The sequence below is a fragment of the Diadema antillarum genome, unplaced genomic scaffold (assembly GCF_040938485.1).
Source record: "Diadema antillarum isolate AM-2024a unplaced genomic scaffold, OU_Dant_1.0 seq00001998_RagTag, whole genome shotgun sequence".
Lineage (NCBI taxonomy): Eukaryota > Metazoa > Echinodermata > Echinoidea > Diadematoida > Diadematidae > Diadema > Diadema antillarum.
Window position 1 is genome coordinate 108,704 of NW_027272654.1, and position 18,629 is coordinate 127,332.

General features: G+C 39.0%; 1 protein-coding gene across 1 annotated transcript in view; it reads right to left on the reverse strand.

Moving 5' to 3' along the window:
* Nucleotides 1-18,629, reverse strand: part of LOC139713538 (semaphorin-6A-like) — a gene marked incomplete at its 5' end in the record, with an annotated part of 76,370 nt that overhangs the window by 15,449 nt on the left and 42,292 nt on the right. Inside the window, 8 exons of the mRNA XM_071625262.1 lie at nt 8,709-9,023; nt 10,708-10,760; nt 11,033-11,223; nt 12,983-13,083; nt 13,702-13,924; nt 14,905-15,055; nt 16,107-16,167; nt 17,222-17,333. Of these exons, the coding sequence (XP_071481363.1) occupies nt 8,709-9,023; nt 10,708-10,760; nt 11,033-11,223; nt 12,983-13,083; nt 13,702-13,924; nt 14,905-15,055; nt 16,107-16,167; nt 17,222-17,333 (1,207 nt within the window). The remainder of the gene's footprint in view (nt 1-8,708; nt 9,024-10,707; nt 10,761-11,032; nt 11,224-12,982; nt 13,084-13,701; nt 13,925-14,904; nt 15,056-16,106; nt 16,168-17,221; nt 17,334-18,629) is intronic.

Sequence of the window (18,629 nt, forward strand, 5' to 3'; positions counted from 1 at the left end):
GTCGCTATGGCGACTGGTATGCCTCCGCCATAATGCATGATTCTCCTAATAGGTCTACATAGTACATGTGGACAATGTGTGATTACATTTTCACAAAACTGGCAAAATATTGAAATGACAAGTTTGTCACAAATGTGTTGAATGTTCACTTTCCTTGACCTTGGTTTAATTGGATGAATAGGAGAGCATGTATTTGGGGATTTAGGGACTTTAACTTGACTTTGACCCATTCATACATTTATGCATTGAGTAATTTTCATGGTACCGGTATGGAGAAAAAGTGCAATTTCTGTACTGAATAGTAAATTGTTACCATGTTCATCTGGCCTTTGACCCTAAAATTCATAAGATAATCACTTTCAGGTAGAACATGCATAAATATGCAGTAAGTTTCACGATAAATTGAGCCACTTCCGAGATATGGAGGAAAAAGTTAGTCCAGCACTTTCACTTGATCTTTGACCTTTTGACCTTTGAGGCAAAAAAAAGGAAGAAAAAAAAAACTCTCCAGAGAATTTTTATTAGGTTACACATGCATACACCAAGTGTAAAAAAAAAAAAACAATCCTGCTGGCATTGCATGAACATGAGGGAAATAGTAAAATTTTGAAGTGTTGCCCTTGACCTTTGACCCCTGACCTTTGACCCCATGAACCCTACATTCTCTAGCTAATCACTGCCAGTCAGTACATGTATATGTTCCATGAAGATACCTTGAACAATTTTCCAATTTACAGAGAAAAAAAAGAAGTTTTAATACTTTTACTCGACTTTTTGACCTTTGACCTTTGACCTCATGACCCAAACTTTCACCAGAGAATCTAAATTGGGTAATACATGTATGCACTAAGTTTCAAGAAAATATCTTCAGGCATTGCATAGATATGGTGGAAATAGTGAAATTTTATGTATTTGACCTTGACCTTTTGACCTTTGACCTTGAGCATGTGCACCCAAAAGTTGATAGGCACAACTTCACCCCCTAATACACATACATGCCAAGTTTCATTAGGATACCTCAACAGCTTTTGATAGTTACCTTGTCCACAAAATTCATTACGGACGGACGGAAAGACGGACGGACGGACGGAAGGACGGACGGACGGACGGACGGACGGAAGGACGGACGGACGGACAACCCGAAAACATAATGCCTCCGGCACCACTTCGTGGCGGAGGCATAACAACCTATACCGACTATGAGCGAATGGGTAGATGTCATGGATGTAGCCAAAACTTGAATTTCAAGGTAAATATCGGTACGATCCGCGAGTGTTTGTAGACTCCATTTCCCTTGCGATGACTTGGGTACTCGCGTGTAAGCCCCATATAGATCTATACAGAGAGGATTATAAGAGCATTAAAAACACCTTGGGAGAACTGGCTAGGCGCAGGTAGACGTCTGTGGACGTCAATTTAGACTGTTGAGAAGTTAACTGATATTATACAAATAATGGATCAGAATCTTGAGCTAGATATGGCGCTATCATAGCAATTATTAGTATATATAGTTAACTTAAACCGTTTTAAGGTTTGCCTTTTTTCGGACCAGAGGGGTAGAGTCTGTCTAACGTTTTTTAGATCTTGTCTAGAATTCTAGGCAACAGTCCAGACTAGATCTAACCCGTCTAGACCTATTGACTTCTAGAATCCGATACATCCTATATCATTTTCGGTTGTCACTAGCTTCCGGCAAGTCTAACTAACTTTTAAACCAAACTGAAGGCAAATCTAGGCGTTTCTAAGCCGTATAAACTAAAGAAATTAATTTACTTCGCCTGATGCCAACAACCAAAACTTCTTCTGTTTAAGGTCTAATCATTACTTTTTAACATCGCGCTAACGCCTAAAATTATAATCTACAATTTGTGCAAAAGTGATTTTCAAATCAAACTTTCTTGATATGAATTATGATAAGGAACGGATGTTTACCACCATTCATGGCAGATTAATATTTATATGTATCTCTTCATGAATTCAAATTCAGAGTTCCAGGCCAGAATTGAATATGGTCATTTTGACGCTGAACGCTTAGTGAAGAAGTAAAAAAATTATAAGAATTTTTTTTTACACAATTTGAAACATTAATTTAGCTGTAGTGTAGGCTTTAAAATGTTTGTCATAATAGAAACTAGTATAGCCAGGAAATGTTTGGTAAGTATTGCACCAAGCATTAAAAAAAAAAAAAAAAAATCAGTGAATTCTCAAAATCTTTGATCTGAACTTGTCTTCTAAAATGAACAACTTTATTTTATGAATATGCAGTGATAGCCTATTTAAATAGAGATTCTAGTAGGGATAGGCCAAAATTTGTTTCGAAAATCTGTGCATTTTTTATTCCGCTTTATTTCACTTAAGTCTATATATTCATCATGCGTCAGTAGTGTCTGAATTTCACACACTGACGTGCAGCTTCCCTTTCCGGCTTTATTTGCGCACCCAACAACTGCACAATACATGTATGTTTTTTTTTTTTTTCTGGACCTTCCTTTGAAGCTTTCATTCTATATCGATATGTTTGAATTACTCAATTTGTCCAAAAGAAAGGCAATAAATGTCGCTGAATGACTTTTCCACAGTGAGTAAACAATGACAATTTTAGCGCGGCGGTCCCCGATGCAGCGGCCGCTCCCAGCTAACTATGCGCGATGGGTACGCTAGGCTGCTAGCTGCAAGTGCAACTCGCTGGGTAGCTAGGTCACTGGAAGCCCCCTTTGGCCCCCAGTTATGGCGGCCGTTATAGCGCCGCCAGCGGCGGTAGGTGAATAGGCCATCGAAATTGAAACGGTCTATACACGGGACTTGTGGATCTTCAACATGTCAAAGATATGGACCTCGCGTCAAAGGTCAAAGTTGACAGTTGCGCGTTTTCTGCTGTATCCATCGAGTGACCACATATGAACTTCCATTCAATCTTTTTCCTCTTATATTCCAATTTCTATCAGAGGCTCTGCACTTTTTCTTTTCTTTCGACTGTTCATGGACTTGATCCAGCCAGGTTTATCAACACAGTGGTGGATCCAGGAGGGAGCGTACCGGATTCGTGCCTGCAACACCCCTTTCATTTTCGATTGTAGTGACGCAAGGAAATTGAGTTGAAGCCTTTTTTTTGGTTTTTTTTGCTTGTCAGCTGATTAAACCCATAAGTGGCACCAGAAATATTTTTCCCATCCCCCACCCCCCTTTACGGAATTCCTGGATCTGCCCCTGGCACACATACAGGGCACAGACAGGTTCGCTGCAATTCGAGCCAGCATTTTCAACGCTTTTGAATTCAAGATAAGAAGAAGAAGAAGAAGAAGAAGAAGAAGAAGGGAATTTTGCCAGACGAGACATGAGAATTCATCCTACAGTTTCTGTCAAAGTTTAATATTTTCAAATGTTGCAATTTTGATCAATTTGACCAATACACAACTCAGCCAATATATGCAGTTTTATATAGCACAGCCATATTTACTATCTTTAAAAAAAAAAGCCCACACACTTATATTTATTCATTCATTTGTTTTTTAATTTGTTTTGCTTTTGTTCTTGTTTTTGTCAGGATTAAAAGATTTAACTTCCTCGCTTGTAATTTACAAGACAAATCTGCAAGTGAAAACTGAAGCATACACTTCACCATTTTATCTGCTTCATTTGCTGCCAGAAATGATCTGAAGAATATTACGAAACTAAAGAGGTTGAAATTGCTTTACACACTCTCCACAAACATACACACATAGACATGCTCCAAAATAAAATTTCCACTGCACTTTCTGCAGAAGGGAAATAGACGTGTGGAGCTGCATGAGGTGTTCTTTGGAACTTAGCCAAAAAGGTACAAGAACTACTTCATCTTTTTAAAAAAAATCACAGGCGAATATTCTGCGTAACATGTCATTGATATCTTTACATCTATTGCTCTAAAGAAGGTCAATCTTTCTAAAGCTGCATTATTCTATGAGATTGCTCATTAGATTTGATGCTGGTGGCGTCACTGAAAATAAAGGACAGTCATGATTCTGCTACCTGCAACAAAACCAACGCAGTTTGTTCAGCGTCATCTTAAAATGGTTATTGACTCATGCACACATTTAAAAAAAAATACAGAAACTTTCAAGATAACCTCTCCAAAGATACGATTTGCACTTCAACTGAGACATAATGGTGCATTCCAATCATTTTTACACAGGGATGAAAAATAAATTCTTTAAGGCATTGTGACATTTCTTATCCAGAATGGACATACTTGCTGGCTAAATTCTCTACACTTGCAGAGTCTAGCAAATTCATTCTGATTGCAAGCAACAGAACTTTAGGTAAGCAAAGTTTTCTTCATTTGTTCCAAATAAAACATTGGCAACGAATAATTTGCTCTTATTCTACAATTTTAAAAGGAAAAACATGCAGAATTTTTTTTTTTAAAATCTACATTCATTTGCTAGCTGCACTCTACAATCTCCTCTTGCAGTTTTTTTTTCCCCCTCATCAAAATCATAATGATCCTGGTATAAGAATGTGAACATCATGCAATCTGATTTTACTCTTGCCATCAGAGATAATAGGTCTGATTTATCGTCAATTGATGACTGGGATGAAAGCTTAATATTTTGGTCTGACAAATGGCAATTTCTTATCACAGAGCCATCTCAACAGCCCTTTAAGTACAAAAAATCCTGCAGAGTTTAGTCATCAGTTAGTTGCTTCTTTTTTCTCTTGCTTTCTTTTTCTTCAAAAAACAAAAACAAAAACATGCAGCAGACAATGTACTAAAAAACAAATGCAGTATCAACATTAGCCTACCATTACAGAAACAAACTAAATTGCTGTGACAGCTATCCGCCTAAAATATGGGACTGTATGCCTTGTAAATTATGGCATAGTTGATTTTTGGAACTCTACTTTGGACTTCAACAGGCGCAGTGTAGCTGTGCATTCCTGCCTAACACTGCAAGTAGTTTAATATGGTAGAACACATCAAGAGTGCTGCGTTTCGTTTTGTAGACTGCAAAGCCCAGTAGATCTGGGCTATAAGGGCTTGCGTGCAAGCACTTTGAAACTTGATGAGCCTGGCATCAAATCAAAACACAACATAAAACACTTGAAACGTACAAGAGCACCACGTACGTTTGACTTGCACGTCCTAGAAGCCTGATGGTTTTTCCTGATGTTTTTTTTTTTTTTAACTCCCCTCCCCCCGAATGTGTATACTATCTCTCCCACTCTATCTAAATCAATCAATCAATCTATCTATCTATCTATCTATCTATCTATCTATCTATCTATCTATCTATCTATCTATCTATTTTGCTTTTGCTTTTATATCTTTGTTGCTTTTTTTTTGGGGGGGGGGGGGCAGCAACATGTTAACCTGCACGTACAAGGTGAAGTACCTGTCATTTCATATGGTGGGGTGATAGGACAAATTTCTTTTGACAAGGGTGGTTGGGGAAACTGCTAGACACTCCAAAGGTTGGTCAAGAGTATCACCTACATACTGACCAGTGACCACCACATCAGCTAACCTATTTATCACTTTATACATGCCATGCCAACATCTGACGAAATATGATTTTGCAAGGTGTGGTACGGGGCCACAAGAAAAATGTCAGAAGCTGTCGAGACAATCAAATACATTTTTTTCCCTTTCACATACCATGTGCCTTACAAAATTACAAGAAGCGTTTTACTGGGAGACGTCACTCATTAAAAAAAATAAATACTTGTACCACTACCACCCCCTCCCCATTTTGGCTTCAATGTAGATAGACCTATCGAAAATGAAAGACTTTCAATACCTACAACAGATTTACTGCACTCCCCTAATTCTACATGCCCTGATAACAAGTAGGAATTGATCTAAAGGGGAAAATAAAAGAACCAAAATGAAACAATAAGGGAGGATGCATGCACATTCTACCGATGAAAAAAACAAAACAAAGAACAAATAAAAACAGTCCCAATTCATAAAATCAGAGATGGGAGCATGGTCTCAAGCAGAGTAAAATAAAGTAAATGAAGAACATCGTAACATAATCCACCATGCAATGTTGTCGACGCCAAAGCAAAATGAATGAAAAGCTAAAAGCTTCATGTTTTGGGAAATATCTGTGGCATATCTGTTGGATTTTCCTTTTCTCCGAAGTGAGCACATAGCTTGCTCTCTATTGATACCCTTCCTCAATCTCTCTTATTTGTTTTTGTTTTTGTGTTTCTTTAAATAAAATCATCCGGGAAATTAGGTTACGACTGCATCAGGACTGAAACCAACTACATGTATATTATCCACATGTATATTATCCATGTACAGAAAGTTTCACAACCACAGGATTCTGAGGTTATGCTGGACCAGTGATTTTAATGGCAGATCTCACAATGTATGTGATGAGTACACCAGTTAATGGGACTCTCAAGATGTGAAAGTAAAAATACTGCTTGAATTTGAATTTCTTACTTCATTTTTCCTTCTTTTTTTTGGGGGGGGGGGGGAAGGAGGGAAACGTTTCTCACGTCTGAAAGTTCGAGAGTGGATTACAAACACTAGTGGCTTTAAAAAATACTTGAGACCATCTGATTTAGCAATCATTTTTGTAGAGTTGTTTGTTTCTTTCCTTTTCCCTCATAGGGTACCCCACAGAAAAGACCTGATTCATACAGGCTTCTTGTAGTATGGAGATTGTATCAACCTGGGATGAAACTATGAATCTGACATATTTCTACAACTGCAGTACTCAATCGGATTGACAAATGTCTGTAAAGCACTTTGTGATTTCCACATGTGGAGAGAGATGAAAAACAAAAACCCATCGAGAGAATACGGAAAATGAATCATGCACTACAACTCATAATCTTTTAAGAAAAAGAGCAGTGATGGGCCCATTGTCATGCCTCTTCTATGACTGAAAACCAACATGGGAGAATAAAAGGATGGAGAAAAGCAAGGCAGTCTAAAATTCAAAATAATACAGAATGTGATCAAAACCAAACAAGAGCATGATCTGTCCAGTGCAAAGAAGGCATCTATTATTTACATTATTTATTGTGTTTTTAAATTTCTTCAGAGCTTCAAGGTACAACATGCCAATATACCAGCATAATAAAAAACAATCATCTATTGAGAACCATTCATGCTCTGCTATCAACAGGCTTCCATGACCATTGGCTCTATTCTACAGAAACTAGACAGTGGCATTTTTTTGAATCAATTCAATTTTTTGTTCACCCTCTATAGCCCATTCCTTCATTTTAATGTGACACAAATGGAGAAAGGTGGTTAGTAACAAAAACCCACACACAGCAAACTGAGAGGAGGAAGGGGAATGTGTGAGTGATAGGCAGCACAAACGATCCCATTCTACCACTAAAAGTCAGCCAGTCTCTTCTTGGGGGGTGGGGAAGGGGGGGGGGGGGAATCTTCACCTGTTACCATAGCCCTGGTAACCGCTGATGGCCAATCTAACTTGGTTTATCCAGAAGCGTGTTTTATTTGTAGCTAAACTACTGTATGAATAACAATGCCCTAATCATCACTTAATATATCCCCCACCTTCAGGAGATACAACTCCGAAGCTGTACAGTTGGTGTCAATGTCATCTCTTAAGAGGCCCAATGACCCGTACCATCACAGATTGGGCTGATCATATCAACTTTCAATATCACGCTCTTCTTCTGCAACTGGAGCCAAGAACAACGTCTAGACACTTGTCTTCTTGGCTGTGCAAGGTGTTAGAACTAGACAGGCATCTAATTTCTGCGGGATACTTCCCCAGACGCATCAGATTATGAAATCTACTCTCACTGCAAGTCAGAGTGTCACTGTATACAGTACTAGGATTAGAAGATACGTGCGGCACGGCAAAAAAATGAGACAACGACAAAAAAACAAAACAAAAACTAAATGCTCAGAAATTTATCTTTTCCTTTACTTGCTGCTGTTAATGACTTTTGCCTACTCCTACTTTATATGTGCCCGTGCATGAAAAAAAAAAAAAAAAAAAATGTATGCGTGTGTGTGAGGAATCACATTTTAGATAATCTCCCAACAAAGGTAGGGGGTTTCATGGTACTAGCCCGGTTAGAGATACTTCTACAGCAGCTTTCAGAGGGGTACTTGCCCTAAACGTGGTATAAGCAAGTGGTACGTGGTTGTGAGCAGTGCAAGGATATACTACTCCCCCTCCCCATCAGTTTTGCAAGATGCTATCCTCTCCCCTAATCCCCACCATTATTATTATCACTATTATTATTATTTTAATTTTTTTTTTTCTAATGACACTGACCTACTGCTTGGCGTGAAAATTAAGGAGGATTAGAGAAGCTTTCTCACACAATGAAGGGCAATAGTGAGAGCTTGTTACACTTTGTTTGCCATGTCAAAATTGAGGGGAAGAAGTCATCAGGGAGTGAAAGCGGAGGCGGTGTAGAGTTTATGTATTATATATACGTGTAGTAATACTCGCAAGCAACAAAGTAGCAGCCAGAGATTTGGAATGGATGTGTGTGTATAGTACTCATCAACTTTGCATGGAATGAGAGTCAGACAACAAGAATACTATTTTCAAAAACAAAAACAACATTAGACTGGTATTAAAAACATCAATTGAAGCAACCAGTTTGGAATAAAAAAAAATGTTCAAAAATATACAGAATTACATAATATTATATGGGTCAAAATGGTAATCAAATGAATAGGGTTTAATCATTAAAGCGAAAGAGGAATCTGGACATACAAACTGGGTCTGGTCCAATCACGGTTGTGTTGTTGATGGGTTGGAACTCGGTGGTAGTGGAGTAGTTTGGTTGTGGTGGTGGTGGTGGTTGAGATGTCTTAGAGGGTGTTGTTCGGTGAGGAGGAGGAGAAGTGGTAGGAGAGTGGAGAGGAGGCGAAAGGGAAGTCCCCATGCTCTCAGTGGATGTACCAGTTTGGGGCTGGCCGGGCTTGGGCGTCGACGGGTTCTTCTCGTCGGTGGTCTGCTCCGACGGCGAGGAGGTCGCCATGGTGCTCTCGCCCACGGGGGTGGCGGGAATCGTCTGACTAGTGGTGGCTGTTGAGGCACACACAGACACAATCAAGGATACACGCACCGGGGCAACAGAAAGAGAGAGCATTCATTAAAAACCAACGCTGAACTACTTACCAGAGGGGTGGGGGGTCTTATCTATCCTCCTTTTTTTTCTTCTAAAAACCAAAATCATGGTGTTTTTTTAAACAGTTGCTTGGGAGTAAAAATAAGGCCAAATCATAATTTCTGCTGCATTTGGACATTTTCTCAGACAATATGAACAATGATAAATCATATAAAATAGGGAAATGAAATCATGTTGAATCTTTGTTAAGTTCAGCGGTGGTCTATAAAATTAAAGCTTGTGCACTATACAAAAAACTAGAACAGGACAAAACCCAAGACATACTACGACTTGAAAACTGTCTACTGAATGTGATCAATTTGAAATCAAATGTGCTCAATTTGAGACTCCCTTTAAAGCAAAAGTCAGAAATCAGACTTTGAGTTTGGGACTTTTTCTTTTTCAAATCAGTTTTTCACCTCAAAACATTCCTGGGAAACTTCCCGCAAGTAACAGATAGTTAAATGAGTTGGTGATAAAAACCACATGTAAGGCGTAAGTCGTCAACATGGTGGGTAATATACCTCAACAGAAACATAAAAAGAGTTCCGTAATACCAATGACATATATACAGGTGGCATATGGGTATGTAGCAGGCCAAAGTACATACAAATACATCTGTCTAGTCAACGAAAAGTGAGAACATGCCGTGACAAAGATGGATTTTTGTACTGTTCACCCGGTTTGCATGCAAACAGAAAGCCGAACAAGTTGTGACATAACAGATTATTTCATGCAGAAGGGTTACTGTGCATCTGCGTGGGATGTCGTCTCCTAACTTTACATAATAACGTCCCCAAGATGCCAAGGAAATGGAGGCCCGATTTCCAGTCCAAATTGTACATTTCTCGACAGCAGCAGACGGCACTCAAACTAACCACCCATCACTCCTTAGCAACTACTCATTCCTGTGGCCCTGCACGTTGAATCAGCTATTAGCAAAAGCCTGCAGGGGTTGTTATAGTGCCTTCTGCATGATGCTGCAACACTAGAATGAACCTAGATGCAGACATGCTGTTAGAGCCTTGCTTTCTTTCTCTAAAATGAATTATTCAGGCTTCCAAAGTTCTGTCTTGTTAATAATATTTGTTCTTAGACACAATGCAAATTGTCCTAGACGCACACAAATCCAGCAATATTTGTACACCTTTTTTTTTTTCTACCCCTATCTACATTAGACCTATGAATAAGCCTCATATACTACAATTACAAAAGAGCTTGAAAACTGAAAAGTGCAGTACTGCATAAAATGAAATATACAGAAATCGAGGGAATACTCCAACAAAAACTTCACAAAATTAAAAGAAAACAATTCAGAAAAGTTACTACAGCAAACCTTGACTCTTTTTAATTTTATCTAGCCTGTGATTCAGAGCAAAGGTGCATATTAAAGTGTGATTCTTGTGGTTATGTGCTACAGCTTCTAACACTGAATTACCACATATCCGTGTTCTGTGCTTGTGCATATGCCACGGGAATAAAACTAAAAACTTGGAAAGAAGGTACAGAAGTAATCGTCGCTTGGAGGCAAATGGCCAATGGGCCGAGTGGCGAACAGACAGAGAAACACCTCCTTGGCCGTTGGTCAGTCTTTGTACTTACTTGACGACGGCACAGGGCAAAGGGTGGTATCCCCATTGACCAAGTCTTGTATCCTGTACAGGCATGAAGAAAATAATACAAAAAAAAAGGAAAAAAGAAAAAGAAAGATGATAAACATATACAAGTATGTAATGATTCCTGAGATGTTTACTGCTCACAATACGAACCAGGCAGAAATGTCCCCATCACAATGTAACATGTCAAAAACAGATCAAACAACCAGGGAACAATAAAAATGAAAAGATGGCATGACATAGAGCAATGCCGTCGGAGGAGTATTATGGGACACAATGACATTGGCTTCGATGGAGAAAAATATTCTTACCCATCGGTCGAAGCCCTGCACCCTGGCTCGCCTTCCACGACCCACGAGCAGGCTGGGTCTTGTCCCTCCACACACTTTACGCAAGTGTCGAATCGGCCGCAGTTGGCCGTCGGCAGCCGGTAGATTCGAGAGCCGGTACTGGCATATATTGTTGACCCATTTGACGTGATTTCCATGACATTGATAGCGTTCTGAAGAAGAAAATACACACATGCAAGACACACATACACACACAAACAAAGAAAACAAAAATCCAAAGAACAGAACGTAGAGAAGCTTGCCTTTTCTATGAACTTTCATCCAATATCTGATAAAATTTAAAGTTTAGGGGAAAGAAAATCTCCTGACACTTTTTTGAAAACAGCATTTCTCCACATTACTTTTAGCACTGGCACTTTCTTACTTAACTTTTTCATCACTCATTTCTAAAGGCTACTTACTTGCAACAATATAGTGCCCACTTGGCTCTAACAAGTCTTACTGATCATGTATAACTGTTGTGTTGTTGTCAAATAAGTGACAACTTTAAATAGCATTACAAAGCCTGAAGATGTACTGAAGAAAATATATAACAATGTACCGAAAGGACATAGAAATTGCAATTGTTCTAAAGTGTCATATGGCAGTGCAAACACACATCAATTAACTTTAAATATCAAATTGAATATCATCACTTTAGTATCACACTGAATATCATCACATCCAAGAACAGTGTTCTGTAGTCCTCAAAATTCTGATGAAAAGGTCAGGGGAATTGCGTTTCAGATGCCACAGTTTTTTCTTTGCTTTCACTATTAAAAACAATCGTCGCCTATGAAAGAGAAAAACGTGGCTTCCTCTATTTAGAGGCGCTTCATAATATTGTCATTAAAGATGGTCATTAAAGTCATTTCTTTGCAATTAACCTTCATAAACAGCCAACACTATTCCCAGAAATCAAAACTAATGCAGCACCAGGATTAATCATGTGATCTAAGATGCAGTCTCCCTGCCTGATGTGTCATGGCATTGTCACAATTAACAAGCTATCAGTTCAATGGGGAAAGAGAGGTGTTTTAAAACCCTCTGGCACATCCAATATCTGTGAGAAATTAAGTCATGACAATCTTGCCTCGCCGAGGATGCTCTAGAGGGGAAATTGAAAGCAAAACCCATTGCTCACAATGATCTATTATTAACTGCTATTACAATGAAAGCGATTAATCTACATCTGAACCTAGTTGAGAAGGGCCATTTATCAAAAACTTTTATTCCCTTTTTTTTATTGGTTCTAACCTACTCAAGATCTCACTATGACACACTTCTCGGTTTATTCTTCTTTCTTTCAATTTCATTCTGTCGTTATGTCTTTTTGGGAAGTCCTGGTTTCGTTACTTATCCCTTCTTTTTTTTTTTTTTGTGGTGTGATCAAATGACCCACACACCAGGAAAGACGAAGCCAGGGATGGGAAATCCTTCTTCTGGTCCCCGTACGCCATTTCCTATTCCAACAGACTTTCAGAATCTCTCTGGGACTGCTTTCGGTGCGAGAGAGAGAGGTCAATGGATCTCTCTGCACACGATTGGACAGGTCAGGAAATCTTGAGGAGGAAGTCTATGCGTTTTCTATGTGCCAAAGCACTACACATCTGGTCGACAGGGAGAATTTATGTGGCACCTTCAATGACATATCTCCTCAAAGCTGGCCTTAAAAAAAGTTGTTCCATTATGTCAAGACTGAGAGGAGGGCGTGTCAGTACAAAAGCATCTTATGTACAATCACTTCCAATTTGAGTCCTGAATGGACAGTTTACCGCAAAAAACTTGAATGGACTGACCATCCCTTTCACAGAAAAGACTAGATTCTATGTCACTAGAGAACAAGATATGAACCCCCTTCCCACCCTCCAGATACAAGTAGACAAACAAACATAGAGACATGCTGACATCTGACATCAATGCATCTCTCACCTGGGTGCTATTGCCAATATTCAGCATTATATTTTCAACAATCCTTGGCTGATTGTTCTCGCCGCTGTTCTCGACGTAGGCCTTCAAGATATGACCCTTGTCTTCATATGGAAGAATACACAAAAAGAGAGGGAGAGAGAGAGAGAAAATTAATGATATTCAACATGTACCTCATCAGCAAATGATAAACCATACTTGCCTTCCATGGTTACAATGTAACAAACAAAATGTACATTTTTTTCTTGCCTTCATTAGCTTGGAAACGATGAAGTTCATCCCATATCCAATATTAGAAAAAAGAGATGAAATTGGTTGAATGCATTAAATCTGAATAAAATTGGAAAAAAATAAACTAAAGTTTGCCAATTCTATTTTTTTTCTCATTACAATTCAAAATGAGTGATTACTCAATGTGAAAAATAGATAACAGATTAAGAGGATTCTGTCAATTGCTGAATAGTATGTATGCACGTTAAGCACGAGTAGATTTGCCGCAATAAGTCATATATTATATTAATTATTATTATCATTACTATTATTATTATCATTACTACTACTAATACTATTATTTTTATTATCATCATCATCATTAATACTTTTACTATTGCTCAAAGCAAAACTAATTTTACCCCGTGAAACATTAACAATGTATTGTACAGGGTAACAATTATAGTAAAAAGATAATGAATGCGAATGGCGTTACAAGAGAGTGACCTTACCAGTCCCAAAGAAGAAGATGTCCGTGTCGAGACCGGACACCCCCTTCTCCTGGACGACTAGCCGCTGCAGCTGCTGACCCATCACGATCATGATGGGGTAGTCAGAGGTGGGATCCGCTCGCGGCTCGGTCAGGTCGTAGTCTGCCTTGTTGGGCACCAGAGTGGACATGAGCTGGATGCGAGCCAGTTTCTGGTAGTTGGTGGTCGGCTGAACCGTGGCACACTGTGGGATGGTAGCAATTTTGGAATAATCATGACAAATCATTGAACACGCAAAGCCCACTTAAACAAACATGGATACAATAAGATTTTGTTAGAACAAGAGGATTTTTGCTGCAAAACTGTCATTATTTCCCATACATGCTTGTATATACTTTGGCCGTTTCAACAAGATTTTGTTATAATGACGAAATTCTCGCAGTCCCAACTACACAAGGGGTCTTTCCACCATGGCGTAGTGCTGGTAGCACTTCTAACGTACAAGAAGATCAAAGGAGTTTGTAAACCTATGTCTCTTTTTCTTCCAAGTTTCTGTGTTTACTGATTGCCCATGAAATGCAATATTAGCTTCAACCACTGGGTTACAAATACTCTTTCTTCATAGACAGATGAAGAGTTTAAGTCTGTTGATCTGGAAGGTACGCAAGCGTGTAGTCCCAACGACTCTGACCACCAGTCAGCATATACACAAATTGTCTCATATCTGCCTCACAAAGAGGTCCTCTGCCTACCTCAGTGTATTCACAAAGGTTTGAATTTTAAAATCAAGGAAAAAAACAAACAAACAAACATGAAATTGTGGATAGCACATTTATTTCCAAAGCAGCCATATTATTACCCAAATTACCCAAATGCATTCTCAAGACATGAATAAACTGCAAGTTCTGACATTTTCTCATCAACTCACAAAGCATGACAGAAACACACATTTTATCCATTACCTCGACATTTGTTCATTGATTTTTTTTTTTTTTTAATCTGTAGATATGTGAGGAAACAGCTCAACTAGGACAACAAAAAGGAGGCTGGTAGTTTTTACTTTTATTCTGAGATAATGGAAAAAGACACTCCAACCCAACAATATAAAGAGACAATTTCGGGGGGGGGGGGGGGGGAAGTCTCCGTTGATTCTGAAATTACTCATGGATGCCTTATAGCAACTACAAATCTTCAATGGGGGAAAAGTCTAAGATGGCCCCTCACCGTTCCCGGACGGGGTGTGGGCACATCACTGGCGGGAACGTTGAGCCAGAGCGAGGCGCTATTCTCCTGCCACTTGAAGGAGGCCGTCTCGAAGACCCTCGCGATCTCGCGCAGGTCGTAGGCACACAGGGCTGAAGCTGCTATGCCGGCACTGGAGTGCGGAGAACGAGGAGGTACAAAGTGATAAAGTGAGAGAGAGAGAGATCATTTTTCGTGAGACAATCTACTGGGAGAGGGGAAATTGATGATGGTGCGCGCTAAAATTACCCTCTGGAGGAGAGCAGGCACCGTACTTGAGATTCAAGTTGGTGAACCAAAGTGACTGGGGAGTAAAAACAGAACTGGCATCGTCGATGGCAACCACAGAGCTACACACTTTTTTGAGATGGAAACACATTCAAAGGAATTTATTACTGGGAACAAATTGTACTGTTGTAAATGATGGATGCATTTCGCCATCGATGCACATTCTACTAACCACACAGAATACAAACATCCCCCTTTTCTGGCCATATCTGACTCAAGATTTGTGCATGCATACATTGTCTTCAATCTCCTGCGAAACCGAACCCCACAACGACCACTGGATCACTTTCACCTGTACATGATGGGGAACTCATCACTCACGATGTGAGATAGAATGACAGTTATTTTATACGCTTATCCTGTCATGCACCTGGGCCCTGTTTCATAAAGCTGTTCGTAAAGTGACGCATGACTTTACGAACGACTGCAATATGAAGTGCCAATATGTGTGCCCATTTTTTCCCCTTTACTTTTTAACAAAGTATGACTGTATCACATGTCAGTATTTCTTCTACATTAGGGCAAAAATACACTCTCAACTAAAAATGTGTATTAACATATAAGAATAATCATTATCATCTGCAAATTTCAACTTTACGAACAGTTTAATGAAACAGGGCCCTGTCTACTTGTCGTTGCATCTCTCTGGATGTGTACATATATTTAGCATCTGAAAGCTTTTAACTTCACTCCTAACTTGAGCTCAGTTTCAAGTCTGCAAACCTGATACAGGGCTGTACCCCTTCCTCAGCACAAAATTCTCACATCTGGCTTGTAGTTATCAAATTATGTTATTGACTTTTTATTTATCCCATGTGACTCTCTATTTATGAAGTACACCAGTACTGAGATAAGTTGAAAGATGCAGCTCTGACTCTAAATCCAGAATTGCTTACCTTGGCATTGTGAAGACACCAAACAGTATATAGGGATTGTCTTTGGACCTGTATATACCCTCTGCAAACGAGATAGATAAAAAGGTACAAATATGAGATGATATATATAAATATTTTCAAATCCCCAATACACTTAGAACAATACATACAGTTGTACTGCAATACATGTGTACAGTTGTACTGTTGTTGAAGACAAGCTTCCATACTCTCTACAAGAGAAAAATAGTTAATTTAGTGACAACGATTTATGATGAAAGGGAAGGATCCCACTTTGAGAAGTACACTCATTTATAATGTATTCAGAATTCTATCTAGAGCTTTAAAAACCAGTGCAGATGGCAGTATGGGAATACCATGTCTTTAAGTTGACCATTTAGAGAAGAAATGTGCACAATACACAAATCACTTCCTCAAACTACAGTTCTTGGCCAACAGTTGGGACAAATTCTAGCAAGAATATCCTCTTCCGCAAATGCTCCAGTACGGGAAACCAATGTGGTCAAGTAAGCTTCACACATTTATTGTAAAAAAAAACAAAAACAAAACAATGATAATGCTCAGTTTACCCCCCCCCCAAAAAAAAAAAGAAAGAAAAAACAACAACAGCAACAACAACAACAACAGAGTTTCTTCTTCCTGTCTTTACAAAGTTTATGTGGTGTGAATATGTCCTCTGCTTCAACCCAACAACATAAAAAACACTGCCAATCTTGTAATCTAGCATTCAAGCCTAGACAAAGTATCACCTCCATGACACAAGAAGAGATGACAATAACCACATTAGGGAAATGTGCAACATAAAACTGAATGAACGCTTCGCCTTGAACTTTTATTGTTACTTTGACACACATACAGAAATCTTATTGTGGAAGTGTCAGAGACTCGAGGAAGGAAGAAGATAAATTGTCTCTCATTGCTTAATAAAAGATGAAATAATGGTTGGCAACACATTCAAATGCAGTAACTACCAATCCCTTCCATAAAGGGAGTGACGAAGGTAACACATTCTATACCATGCAATCACTACATCACATATGTACAAGTACTGGGGACATGTACTTCAGAGAGAGAAATCAAAATGACACAAATAAAGGACAGTAAAGGTAATGACTTACGCAGATTATTGAAATACATGTTGAAGTCGCCAACAGTGGAACAGCTGAGTCTTGCTTTGAGAAAGGTGGTCCATTTATTGGTCAGAATGCCTGTTGTTCCGCCCGTATCATTCTACGGAAAGACAGAAAAAACAGGAAGCAAAAAAAAAAAAAACACAAACAGATTATAATATTGAAGACGAAAGAAATGGATCGTAGTTTGATTTAAGGCAGAAATTGTTGATGAATCAGCTGCAGCAACAACTCTCCTTATGCCATCTAATGCTTGTCCATTAAAATGAAGTGCCCATTTCATAAGGAGAGCTCATCTCCCCTACACAAGTCAAGTCGGTCTATCACTAGTTTGTGCGCACTGCATTGAAGTAGCACACAATAATATCAGGCTCGTATGAACTCTTGACAGTCGGTTCCGTTTCCGAGGGCAAAAACATTTGTATTTTCTTTCATTCTCCTATTGAAGCAAGTAGGTAGAATCATCCATTTTCCCATTTGAACTTGCCTGAAAAAAAAAAAAAAAAAAAAAAAAAAAAAAAACTTGCCCCCAAAATAACAACAATGGATGAATTGACTTGAGGAGATTCTGAATTTCACATCCACAGTCGAGATTTTACTTGCTCAGTCAGGCAGGTAACTGAGTATTTTCACATTTTCACTTGTCCAGCACACAATTTCACTTGCCCCTGGCAAGTGCTCATGTCGTGCCCTGCATTACCACATGTCAGCTCTCTGTGTAAAATGTCAGTGGCAGCAGATGGATTTGGCAGTTCTGAGTGGATTTAAAGACGATATGTCTGTATGTGACTGTCTTGTGTCTTTATGGATGCTTTATCCAGGGTGTCTTCCCCTATGAATGAAGTAAATGGATACTTTGCAGTCATGAAAATGACAGATGGTGCTTTGGTAACAAACTGAGCTGCACATTGCCCAAAACTGACATAAAATCATGAAAGAAATAAGTTTATCCAATATCATTACCAAGACAGGAGGCAAGATTTATGTGAGATCACTTCCATGCCATCATATCAGATATCCGCTAATTCATTAGTTTGCAGAGGCACATTTTGAGGCGACGGTACATAAAGAGGAGCAGCAATCAAAGTTCATTTTGCAAAGATCGCGGCATAAATCAGGGACTCTGCAGGATATTAATAAAGGTTTCTGTTTGCCGTAGTCAGGTATTAAGGCCTGGCTGCAGGGGATTAAACCCAAACCAAGCGGATTGGCATCAATTCTCTACAAAATCATGATTAATTTCAAAAACACATATGAGCGCATTCGTCATCCACTGAAAACAGAGGGAGAACCTCTGTATGATTTTTAATGTCTAACTTGCAAGGGACCATACTTGACTAGCATTCATGGTATTTTCTGGTTCTTATTATCCTTGCTTTTCTACGTGTATAAATAT